Source organism: Strix uralensis, chromosome 6 (assembly GCF_047716275.1).
Source record: "Strix uralensis isolate ZFMK-TIS-50842 chromosome 6, bStrUra1, whole genome shotgun sequence".
Lineage (NCBI taxonomy): Eukaryota > Metazoa > Chordata > Aves > Strigiformes > Strigidae > Strix > Strix uralensis.
In genome coordinates, this window is record NC_133977.1 from 26,204,764 (window position 1) to 26,218,585 (window position 13,822).

Below are 13,822 nucleotides of genomic sequence, written 5' to 3' on the forward strand. Positions count from 1 at the left end.
CATATAATGAGTAGACTTCTCTGGAATCACCCCTTATTATATATTGGTCCTGCTCCACAGTACCAGTAATTTTTGATATTACATAAATATTATGTATGGATTATATTGGTTTTACATCACTAAGTGAAAAGCAGTGATTTCAGGAATTAGGATTACCATTTTCCCTGACTGTTTTTATGCTGCTCCCCATCTATATGGTGGAAAACATAAGCATGGTTTGAACATCAGTGTTCAAATTATGCATCAATAGCTTTTGATTTTTTGACATCTTTGAAATTTTGCACTTTTTCAACCCTGTTTGTGGTATTGTATTTAACATACTATCTGAAATGGTTGGTCACTGACTTTTCATTCCAAATATTTGCTGCCCATGGTGCATGGGTAGGCACATAAGGCATTCTTCTGCTCTCTGACAAGGTAACTGACATTTTTAAACTAAAGAACAGATAACAAACAGTTATGATGCACATGCACAAATACATATAAATACAATAGTCATGATCCCAAGCACAAATAAAGGCTGGGTGAAGAGTGGATTGAAACCAGCCCTGAGAAGGAGGATGTGGAGGTAGTAGTGAATGGAAAACTGACTGTGAGCCAGCAATGTGCGCTCACAGCCCAGTAAGCCAACTGTATCCTGGGCTGCATTAAGAGAAGTGTGGCCAGCAGGTCGAGGGAGGGGATTCTCTCCCTCTACTCTGCTCTTGTGAGACCTCACCTGGAGCACTGTGTCCAGCTCCGGGGCCCCCAACATAAGAAGGACATGGACCTGCTCGAGCGGTCCAGAGGGGGCCACAAAGATGATCAGGGGGCTGGAGCACCTCCCCTGTGAGGACAGGCTGAGAGAGTTGGGGGTGTTCAGCCTGGAGAAGAGAAGGCTCTGGGTACACCTTATAGCAGCCTTCCAGTACTTAAAGGGAGCTATAGGAAAGCTGGGGAGGGACTCTTTATCAGGGAGTGTAGGGATAGGATGAGGGGTAATGGTTTTAAACTCACAGAGGGTAGATTTATATGAGACATAAGGAAGAAATTCTATACTGTGAGGGTGAGGAGACACTGGAACAGGTTGCCCAGAGAAGCTGTGGCTGCCCCCTCCCTGGCAATGTTCAAGGCCAGGTTGGACGGGGCTTTGAGCAACCTGGTCTAGTGGAAGGTGTCCCTGCCCATGGCAGGGGGCTTGGAACTAGCTGATATTTAAGGTCGCTTCCAACCCAAACCATTTTATGATTCTATGATGACTAGCAAATATTTTGTTCATACGTAGGAAAGGCAGATTGACCACCACAGGAATATTTGTGAATATCACATAAGAAAGAGCTAATAACAGTTGAACCAAAATACTTGCTGGGAACCTGAAGATCTGCAGACCTTTTGAGCAAGCAACCATTCCTCCTTCCAGGTCACAGTGTGAATTTCTCATTACCAAGGGACATACTTGTGTAGTGTAAAATAATATGGTAGGTTTTTCCAAAGGAAAGGAAAGATGTCATGTCTGCTGAACAGATTTATAGTTATGCAGATCATGTTAATGAGGAGGATTATCTGTTTTATGGTATGGGATACAAATTGCTTTCTGCAGGGGTGAAGAAGTCTTTCACCTCATTTCCTGCACAAAATTAAATTTGTCTAGGCATATTATGGAACTTTTTATCGGATGGCTGAAAAAGGGAGTAAAAATTTGCCACTTCCTGAAACACTAGGCTACATAGCTAGTCTGATTAAGTATGACAAATTCCAGTTAATGAAATTACAGCAATATTAAACAATGATGCTTCACATGTAATATATTACTGATACTTTCACCAATATTGTTTGCAGCAGACTAATACATTAAGAGAAAATATGTCTAGATCATGCAGGCTGCCATTGTCTGAATAATGCAAAACTTCAATACTACGGGCTGACCATGGCACACAAAAGAAACTTGCTTGATCTCTGGTAACCACCCCACCAAGCTGGATTTTATGCCAGTACTTCTGTGAGTCTGTGTCATAGCTATATTTCATTGTCCTCATGACAATCCCGTTTCTTCCCTTCTTTTGCCAGTGCAAGTACAAAAGGCAGAACACAAACCTTCTGATAATTACTATGAAGATTTCGGAATTTCCAGACAGCAAATGTCAGAGGACATTGCCTGTAAACTTGACAGGCATCAAAAACACATAACAGGCTAAAACAAGTCCCATAAAGAGTATAAATGATGTTTGTACATGTTTGGTAAAGCAGGAAGTTACAAAATAATCATCTTCAGCAAAACATAGTTTCTAGCAATCAGAAGCAGAAAGTGAAACTCGCCTTACTGGAAAAGGAAGGAGGAAGCACAAGGATGAGGGGGTTTTTTTAATAATTACATTTATTTTGGAAAGAGAAGAGAAAGAAAAGAAACCTTTTAAAACCTGAAGTCTGTGTGATAGAAAGTAAACTCATCCATACATACGCAGATACATACATACATACACAGATCAAAAACTCTTCTCTTCTGGAAAATTCATTCCAAACCAATGAACATGAGCCAGCAGTGTGCCCAGGTGGCCATAAAGGCCAATGGCATCCTGGCTTGTATCAGAAATAGCGTGGCCAGCAGGGACAGGGCAGTGATCTTACCCCTGTACTCGGCACTGGTGAGGCCGCACCTCGATTACTGTGTTCAGTTTTGGGCCCCTCACTACAAAAAGGACATTGAATTACTCGAGCGTGTCCAAAGGGCAGCGAAGCTGGTGAAGGGTCTGGAGCACATGTCGTACGAGGAGCGGCTGAGGGAACTGGGGTTGTTTAGTCTGGAGAAGAGGAGGCTGAGGGGAGACCTCATCACCCTCTACAACTACCTGAAAGGAGGTTGCAGAGAGCTGGGGATGAGTCTCTTTAACCAAGTAACAAGCGATAGGACAAGAGGGAATGGCCTCAAGTTGCGCCAAGGAAGGTTTAGACTGGATATTAGGAAGCATTTCTTTACAGAATGGGTTGTTAGGCATTGGAATGGGCTGCCCAGGGAGGTGGTGGAGTCCCCACCCCTGGAGGTGTTTTAGCGTAGGGTCAACATAGCACTTAGGGATATGGTGGAGTTGGGAACTGTCAGTGTTAGGTTAACGGTTGGACTAGATGATCTTCAAGGTCCTTTCCAACCTAGATGATTCTGTGATTCTGTGAATGGCTGGATTTCATTACAAAAGGAGGGACAAACTGGAGAAATTCACTCTGAATAAAGCACTACCTAGATATTATTTCTAACATGTTTCCACTGAGCTACAGAGGCACTGCTAAGCTGTTGAGCTAAGGTACAGAGCTTGCACCATCATCAGGTCAACAAATGCAGTTTCTATTTTAATTCCTACTCTAGGTGCATGGTGTCACAGGATTATTCTCCAGACAGAAGACTCTTTAGCATTAAATAAGAATCTTTTAAAAGGAAAACAACATTAGACTCTCTGAATGTAGCCAGATGGTTAGCAGATAAAGCAATGACAGTAAATCCAAAAATGCATATTTTGAAATAGATCAGCTGATGAACAAATCTTCCTTGATTTCAATAGGCAGGACCCTACATTCAACAGATCTCCACTTTCCTTCTAATGTCAGTGAGCACATTATAACTGGACAGCATTTGGAAAAGAATATGTTCTGGTTTTCTGATATAGATGGAGGCTAAATGCAGGGTTATCGATTGAATTACCCTGGTTTTACAAAAGTGTAATTGTTAGCAGAATCTGGCCTCTTGTTTCTAGATATTTTAGTATTCTGTGAATATGACAGATAAGACAGTCTGCTATACTTCAGCTGCTATACATTTTTTTTCATTAGAAGTCTCAACAACCTCCTCTTAAAATTAGTCCATGGATTGATTTGTATTCCACAGGGTGCTCATTACAGCTACCGTTAGTGCACAAAATCCCATGAATATAAAAAATTACCCTAAAAAATGGCAATTTCAAGCTTTCATTAGAAGGTCTTTTTCATAGTTTGAAGTCAGTCAAGCAGTAAGTAATTAAGACAATTTACTGTAGCATGACCATATGCATTTCACCATATTCCCACAAGAAAAGCCATGGGAGACATCTGCATTAGAATTTTCTTATGAAGCTTTCTTTTGGTTTTGTACCATTTTGAAGATGGGATTGCAGAGAACATTGTACTTGACTCTTCAGTCTGAGCATCCCCCAAGAGCTTTACACACTGCCAGTCCATTTGCATATCAGATTATCACCAGTACTGCTTATAGCTAGTAATCCTGCTTAACAGAAGCCAGATAAAGTCACTTCAGTCCAGGGTTGTGTTAATTGTCCTTGGAGATTCTAGAGGGTACAGTTACAGGAGGCCTGCTTTGGTATTGGTTTTATTCTGTTCACCATTACCTGGCCTCACTGCTCACAGATGTTTGGACTCCTGCAGAATGCTCTCTACAGATATTGCCTTCTCTTTATGTGCAGATAAAGAGGATTAGATGAGGCCACAGTTTCATTTCTTTATAGTGACCAGAAAACAGAGAAGAAACCTAGGGAATATACTAAATGTTGTATTAACTACTGCTGTAGGCTGTAAAGACTACAGACATTCCAGAACTATGTTGATTAGTAATTAGCACAAAGCAGATGGGAAATCATGCTGTCTCCCCAGGAAGTTAATGCAAACTAGTTACAGTATTTATATGTTGTTGAGACTACCCTGCTAAAATGTGTTTTAAATAAATAGCAGAACAGGAATTATCTTGACATTTCAGTTAAAAATAGGTAAAACCAAATATTGAATTGTAAATTAGCTTCAAGTTTATGCTGAAAAGAGATCAGGAGTTCTCTATATTCATAAATTATTGTTCTTGGGTTTAAATCCTATTTAATTTTTACAATGTGTTTTTAAAGGCATCTGCTTTAAATCTAGTTTTATTTGCCACTTCTTAAGAGGACTGAATCTGCTGTTCCTCACTACAGACCTTGAATGCAATTAATGAAAGATTCATTCTCAACTTGGTTGGTACTCTGCTACCATATATATCACAGCATGTTGTGTACCCTTCTTATTCAAAAGACTGGATGGTCAGAGAATTGCAATTAATTCTAACATAACTAAGTAAGGAGCTACTTTGGAAAGTTGTTTTGAGATGATCCCACAAAGACAGACAAGGACCTCTCTTCTTTGGTACTGATAGGGGATAGGGTTTCTCTCTACCGTATCAATCCTAAATATAGGTTTGACAGTAATGAGCGTGGAGAAATACACTCTCTATTTAGGTGGACCCAGACATTTTGAGTGGTTGATTAATACATTTGCCTTTTCTGAGAAAAGAATCTGCAAAGATGCTTTTATGTGGGCATAAGTTCAGTGAGTAGTTCTCATACTGTCTGACATCCATGGTTGTTAACCTGTTAAGACTGTGAGAAATGCCCAAGAATGTGAGAAATTGGAAGAGGGAATGAAATAATAAATTAATTTTTTAAAACTTTGAAACATCTCAAATCTCATCCTCATCTGGAAAAATCAGTGAGTTAAGAGGTGAGCTGTGTTAGATAAAATCTTTGTTGTTTTGATATAAGCAAATTTTTGCATGAGTTATTGTTTAGGGACTACAGATCCTTAGTACATACATGCAAATGTATTCTAGAACTTCAAAAGAGACATAAATCTCCTCTGATACAGGAATCAGGAAGGCTTTAAAGTAATTTATTCCAATAGACAGTGAACTTCCTAACTGATGTAATAATCATCTCCATCCTCAGACCACAATAAACTAGAACACAATTTCATGAACTCCATATTATTGTACACAATTATTTCTATTTAACAGATTATTTCAAAGAGAATGATCAGAATGATCCTGAACCCTCAGGGGACACCACCAGATACTATCAATCTATTAAGAAACACTTTGAGGAGAAAAAAAGCGAGTCATCATCTTTTGTGTCCTCCATTGAAGATGAGCAAAAGCCCCTGTTCTCTGGGATAGCTGATTACCCATCTGTAACAGAGAAAACCACAGAGGTGGACTTTGAAGAAATGGTTCATGACACAGAAGAAACTCTTATTGACAAAAGAAGCAATTCTTGCAAAGGTAATCTACTTGCCATTTTGTAAAGTTTGAGTAGACATCTTTTCAGTCTCATTATCAAAAATCATTTTCTGAATCGTTCTATTGATTCTTCACATAATATTTACTTTTGTGTTTCCTGTAAGTTTAGCAAGAAAAAAATATTTTAGATCAAAAATTATCATTTCTCGAGAGGATTAATGTAGTTTTGATACACTGGCTGTGCACTGGATTACAGAACTTCCAAAAGGCTATTCCAGGCTTTGTTAATAAATCATCTTGTAACTGAACTGCATTAGGAAAGTCATTCAAACAAACTCTTTAAAATTGTCAACTGGTACTGGAATGAGTTCCCATGGATGAAAACTGCACTCTAAGCAGTAAAGAATCTCTCAAAGGATGTTTGATATGCCAGGGTTGGGTGACAGTAAAAAAACCTACATAATGAGAGCTAGATAAACCCGGTGATAGTTGCACACGCACACAAAAAATGTTTTCAGGTAACTAGTTTCATTTCAGGCACAACGAAAATTAAGTGAAAAGAATTTGTAATATCTTGAAAGAATGCTATCCCATTTTGCTGCACACAGTGGTTAAAAGGAGTGCCAACACATCACACAGAACAAATCCTGACTTCCATAAGTAAAACACAAGAACAAAGATTTGAGATTTTGTATATGACAAATGATAACAAACTATTAAGCAATCTCAGTTACTTTTACATAGAGTTAAATCACATAATTAGAATTACATCTAATATACTAAAATATTAATTTTCTCAGTGATGTGAAAGGAAATTAATGAAAAGCCCCAGATTTTGTAAATTTTGTAAATATATAATTTAAATATTGTTAAAAGTTTGTTTGTAATTGTTTTAGTCTGAAGGGAAGAATTACATATTTACTGTTTAATATTTTCCCCAGCCGTTTGTTTCCATTAAGGCAATTTAACCATCATTCCATAAACTTCAGGCTTTTAAGCCATAGTTTTATGGATTAATCAAGCTAAACAATGTATTTTTTACATTTCAGAGGTATGAATATGTGAAGTCTGGTCTCGTCACGTTAGGGCTATATAAAACTTCACCACATAAACTTGTTGCATACATACAGCAATTTGAAAGCTTACCTTTCCCCTGCCAATAGCCAGAAATGTGTCCTTGCAGCTATAGCAACGTTTTCCAAGGCAACCTATTGCAGACTTTATTTGAGCTAAATTTAGCATGTCTAAAGGTTACATATTTTGATTAAGACCACACTCTTTTTTCCACTTTGTAATCTAGCATTTCTGGTAATGTATGTGAAAGCTCATTACCTTTCTTGCAACTTTCATAAAAACCTCAGGGTCAATAAAACAAGATCAGTTTTGATTGTTATATGTTTTAAACTAAATTCTTACTCCTGCTTTTAATTAGGGATTCACTATAACTCACCATAAAAATAGTTATAAACATAATGAAATTTTGAAATAAACTCTGCTTGTATGTATGTACATTCATAATCATATATTATGGTACCTTATAAATCTTGAATACAAATGCACTTGTATAAAGCTACTTCAATTCGTTACCACTGTGACTGATACATATTTAATTATATTTAGCTTTGTTTTAAGCTTTGGTCATTATGGTTGATGAATGGAAAGACTATTAATAATGTATTGTATAATGTGGGCAGAAACTGCATAAACTTCTCTCGTAATACTAAAATGCAACTCTTAACATTAAAACATATGGCTCTCTTGAGAAGATATGATAATTTTTCTGGAGCTGATTATATATTGTGGAAAAACGCTATTTTCTATTTTCATTTGGTCATTATTTGGTCTTTAGGATTGATTCTTGAATTGTTCAAGTGAATCAAGTTATACATTTGTTGATTTGGTTCTTAGTCTAGGATTCTTCAAACCCTGGAAGACCATAGTTGGCTACAAAGTTGTAACTCCTACTGGGCTTTTCTGGGGATACTTATGTACGTGGAAGTACCTGAAAAGATGCTTAGAACAGTGCAATACCATATCTTATAGTGTATTAACTTGCTTATAGTGTATGAACTTATTTTATAATTTGAGTGCCAATTCATTTGCTTTGTCACAAATTACATGTTTATTGTAATAGTCTACAAATACGTATTCTGGGACAAAAAAGAGCTATGATTTCCCTGGCGTTTAAAAATATGTGATTTTATTGAATGATTTATTGTGTAAAATAACCAGCAACTTGGTTTTTACAGGACATTAAAAAGCAGTGAAATGTATGTCCTATACTTTCAGTTTCTGCTCCTGAAATTCACTGCTTAAAAGTAAATCCACTGGATTTACAACATCCATTGCACCCACACCAATAGTTTAAAATTTTACCCCTGAATTTGTCATAGTCTTCTCCCTTCACTTTGCTGAGAGCTTTCCAACTTCCTTGGACACTGCAAATTGTGCCATGCGTGCCCGCAAAAAACAAATTACATGCTTCTCTGACACTGTTTGCCTCTTTCCTTCTGTTGGCTTAAGTGGCTAGGAAGCTGAACGGGTTTCTGCGTAGCCAAGATGAAACCTCTTTCCCCTTCCTTCTGCTCAGTGCATAAAATCAGTTATAGGTCATGTCACATGAAATTCAAACACTCTCTACAGCCCCAGGAAACCTTCTACCACCTGCTACCAAAGATCAGATAATGCAGTAAGCACCTTTGATAAAAAAGAGAAGCAAGTCTCCTCCTCTACTTGGAGTCATGTAGTGAGAGCTCCCCTTCCTGGCTAAATCTGCTTGAAATACTAAATCTGAGTAGGCTTCCCACCCCACCCCCCCCGCCATTTCTTTACTTAGAGCAACACTGCTCAAAGATGTGTTTGAAAAGGATTAGCTAATAGCATTTGGACAAACCTCTCACATGTCACCCACACTGTGGTTTTTTCTCTTTTCTTTGAAACATGGCTCTGGCTGCTATGGTTGCTTAGAAAAATTTCACAAGTGTGAAATGAATGTAACCTATGCTGAGTTATCAGCATGCAGTGCCAAGAGAAGTGTTAGGAGAAGCTCTGAGCAAACCATTCAGGGACTGCTGGGGGATGTGGGATTCAAATCCAACTGCTCATACAACAGAGGCTGACACCTTATAAGCAGTCAAGAATTTTGTCCAGCTGTATGTTGAAGCAGCAGCCTGAGCGCAGTAAGAACTTTTAACGTATTCTGTAACTTCAAGTAGTTAAATAATTATAAATATAACCCTAATGGCAGTTGTACTGAACAGGTGTTAAAGTTTTAACAGCCTTTTTTATCACAGCAGAGGAGAATCTGGGTGGTACTGAGCAATTTTTGACTGTGTGACAACAGATTCACTCAAAGTAACAAAGGCTTGAGGCGGGGAGGGGAGTAGATGTAGAAAAAGCACTGTTCATCCTAAATATGTCGCCCGCAGTCTCTGCAAAGCTCACAGCAAGATCTTCATTCTGTATCAGATAAGGGTATGTGCAACTAATATATCCCATGATAAGTCTTTTGTAACTTTTCACCAACTTGGTGAACAGGAGAAACAGCCTAGAGCCAGGAATGTAAACTAATTAATAAATGCACAGAGGCATAAATTAAGCAATTTGAAAGAGGAAGGAGAAATAGCTCAAACCAGAAATCCAACCAAAAGGAAGGAGCGCCCCTGAGTTCTGTTTGGGTAGTAAGGTGCAGTGTTTTGTCACAGAGACCCAAGAACTGGGAGGGACAAGAGGGATGGAATTTGAGCACAGAAGATATAGGGTGAGGCCTGGAGTAGCCATCATCATGGTTTTTTTACAAAGAGCTGGAGATAAACAAATAAATATGACTCATAAAGAGTATGTTTTTATATACTTTATCTGTTGTATATACTATATATAAGGATTATAAAGGAAACTAAATTCAGCAAGCTAGCTGAAACTCTGAAGTAAGATCTTAATTACGCAATTGGGCTTTTTTTAGCTTGAAATAAATTTATTTTCTCTCTTAATCCAAAATTTTACCTGTAATTCAAACAGGAAAAAAGAAAAAGAAAAAAATATTATTTACCATGAAGCTTTATTTAATATTAAAGTGATCTCTGATTGACCCAGTAATGCTGAATATTTCATTCTTTTAGGATTCACAAATTATTAAACAAAATGAACGGGCACCTTTCACCCCATAGTACTGTAAGAGTCTCTGGGACATGCTTTACACTATGATGTAAAGGTTGGGTTGGAGACTAGTGATGTTAAAAGCTACATCAATGAAAATCAATTTCCTTTTTGAAAATAATAACCAGTATCCCTTTGCAAGCAGTATGAGCTGCATTATATGGCCTCTGTCTCAGAGAAAACATATTATACTTCACCAACCTTGTTAAGATAAGCAGTGTTACAATTATTGGTAAGAAAGGCAGCTAGCTGAGATCTGGAGACTTTCTCTAGAGGCGCATTCCAACGCACTGTAATGCGTGCCCAGTGCTGTAAATGCAATGCAGCAAGGCCTCCTTTTACACCAAAAAGCTAAACAGTAAATACATTCAACAGCACATTCAAGAGCAAGAAAAGAGGGTTTAAGCAGATCTCTGAAACACAGAAAGACATTTGTCACGGATGAAAGTATTAACACGGTAATGATTTAGCAGGAAATCTAGATTTATTAATAACTAACAGCACTTGATCATTACAAAATAATTCAGAAATGTTGAAAGAAAGAAAAGCGACTTATTTACAGATTCTAAAATGACAAGATTCACACCAACTTACTTAACAGTACCTTAATTTATACATATATACATGCACATACACAAAACATACAAACACACATACAGAAACAAAAGTGTTCAGATCCAGTAGAATGAAGTACATACCCACACACCAATAAGCAGAAAAAGAACAGGTGAAAGAGAAGCTAGCTCAAAGTAAAATTTCCCTCCTCTTGAGTTTAGAGTAAATACTCCCAATGCCTTGGCATTCCTCAACGGGCGATAATTGAGACTCGCGCGGGTTGACTTTGCCCTGGCCTTCTGTCAGCTCTGACAGCAGATGACACCTTAAGGGTTTTGACACCTGAGAGGCATCCCAGCTCAGGGGAGATGCTGGTCACAGACCCGCTGCGATCCAGGAGAGCTCAAAGGGTCTCCCTTGTGGTCGCAATTTATAGGGTCCAAGATAATTGACTTTTGTCAGATACCTTTTGCTCACGCCCAGCTCGAACAAAGTATTCTGGTGCCTTCCAGCAGTTGCACAAGAACTTGATGAATGTGCAACTCTGTTATTGTTCCCATTTGACCACATCCCAGGCACAGGTGTGCCAGGCCGTTAGGAGATGGTGGGCTGTTATAACTCTTTCTGAGCGATCAGGAGGGGCAGGAGCCAGGCTCGTTAACGTTAACAGTCCTTATCTCCACAGATTGGTGTATAGCTCAGGGGAGGTGGGTGGAATCACACCTAGCACCAAGCAGCCCAACAAGGAGGGGTGGAGAGGGGTAAGAATTGCACCACCACAACATTCAATTACATCCACCTTGAAAAAATTGGGGCTTCGTTTGTAAAATAATAGAAAACTAAAGAAATAGGAGCCATTCAGTGGCAGAACTCTGATGATACTGACTAGACAAAGTTGCTTGTTTCTCACAGCTTCAAAATGTTAGCATGTTGCTATTGTTAGGTTAGAATTTTATGATTTTTGGATGTGACCACTTTTATCTCTCCTTAAATAGTAGTAAGGAACAAAGAGAGTTGTTCAGTCAGTGTGCCAGCGTGCCAATTTGACTTTCAAGGTTTTGAGAAACACTAGTAAGTGGGATGCTTGACGGGTGCCAGCCCCTCTCTAATAGCATGTATATGAAACTATACTTTTATATGGTTTGTTTTTCATCAGATATCACTGATAAAAGAGACTGGGAGCAGGAGAACATCCAGGAGTACCAGGACTCCCCAACTCAGTCAGCATTACCTCATGTTACATGGGGCATCTGTGAAACTGAAAGTGACTTTATATATGGGGAAGTGGAGAATCGATTAGATTTACTTCAAGAACAACTCAACAGGTAAAAACAGAGATATGAGCAAAAGAAAGATATGTGTGAAAGAGTACATAATACAACTGATATTAATGATGCTACAGGAGGAATGAACTTGCACAGGAAGTTTCCAAAGCATTCAGATCTTCAGAAGCTGAAAAGTACAAAAATATGCCTGATGGGATTATCACTTTGTTGTCTACGTGTATTCTGAGGAGCCTAAATATCACCTAAGTTCAGTCTTCCAGATTCTTGGAAAAACCTATTCTGGGAATGCTAGGTACAAAATTTTCAATTCATTGCCAGAATATTCATGTCACTTACCTCTAGGTACCCACATTAGCTGCTCTGAATTGCCTTGCAGAAGAGCCTTTTGCCCCGATTGATTGTTTAGGGGACCAACTTTTTAATGAAGAAGCTGTAGTGGCACACCTAAACTTGTTAAATTTAAATTTTGCCTCACCCAGAATGCTGTTCCCGTAACAGTGATTCCTAGATATTTACATGTCCACAAAATGACAATTTTCAGTATCTTTAATATCTGAAGAACTTTTTCTTTCCTGCCTTGTTTAAAAAAGACAAATACCCTTTTTGATGCATTAACTTATTTTGCAACTGTCTCTATAATAAGACATGGGAGTATGCAAAGGCAAAATACTTATACCTAACAGAAAACAGATGCTTTCTTTGTCAGAATCCATTATTACCTTTGCTTGATAAAATGTCTCTTCTTTCTCTCTTTTGCTCTCTGATACGTTACTCTTTGATGGCAGCTAAGCAGCATAGCTTATAGTATCTTAAAAATATGGTTACAGAATTCTGATCCATCCTACACTGTAATTTACCATGTAATTTTACTTAATTTTAAATTGCCCTATGCTCAGCTCTGTGGCTTTTTTATTATTTTCACCCTGCAATTCCATTACTTTCAATATTTTTCCATGACAAATACTATGACACGCACGCAGCCCTAATTACACTTTAGTAGCTCTTCGTTGGCATTCTGTGCTGTATATTTTAGCAATCAGTTTAAAGCCAGGTTAACTGCATATTGCTTCCTTCATCTACCATAAGCCAATCAAACCATAGTATTTTTCATTTCTGAATATTATATAGTACATTAAAAAGACATTTTTAACATGTAAGCCTAAATTGCTGTAATTTCTAATTGCAGTAATCTAAGTAACTGTAAATGTCACATAACTAAACAGCTTCATGTTCCCATCAGCAGTGTGTAATCTTTCAGTTCCATTTCTTTTCCTGAAATCTTAAATTCTTGAAACTGAAGTTATATTTCCAATTTACCCATAGTTTTATCAAATTCTTATACAAGTTCTCAGTATTTTGAGTGAGAAAATATCATTGTTGCTGATAAACTAAGATTTAAATTGTTATGGATTTTATGAAATCATTTTATTCTTTAATTCTTCTCATGTTTTTAAAGCTTTTCATGCTTTCAGGATTTTGGGCCTTGCTGGGTCTTCTACGAATGTAATGGACAATATTCTATACTGCTTATGTCAGATCTGACATGCTGGATTAAAAAGCTGGGTCACTTCTTTCTGACCTTTTCCATCACAAGTTAGAGGCTTGCATAACATTCAAATTATTAAATGGATATAGAAGGCTGGAAAGCCACTGTACAAGGAATATGTCCCTAGAGCTCTGTTTCTCCTGTTTAAGCAACAGGAATTTCATAGAGGCTGTGTTCCAAGCATCTAAGGTTGTCCTGTTTGTTCATCCTTGGGTGGCATGACATGGACTTGTTCTAAATTTTGGGGAAAGGAGGGAGAAGTTATATATGCAATGAGGATGA

General features: G+C 37.9%; 1 protein-coding gene across 1 annotated transcript in view; it reads left to right on the top strand.

The window, feature by feature from the left end:
* KCNH7 (potassium voltage-gated channel subfamily H member 7) overlaps positions 1 to 13,822 on the top strand; it is a 238,724-nt gene that overhangs the window by 219,433 nt on the left and 5,469 nt on the right. The window contains exons 13-14 of the mRNA XM_074873347.1: positions 5,777 to 6,040; positions 11,865 to 12,033. Coding sequence (XP_074729448.1) covers positions 5,777 to 6,040; positions 11,865 to 12,033 — 433 coding nt within the window. The remainder of the gene's footprint in view (positions 1 to 5,776; positions 6,041 to 11,864; positions 12,034 to 13,822) is intronic.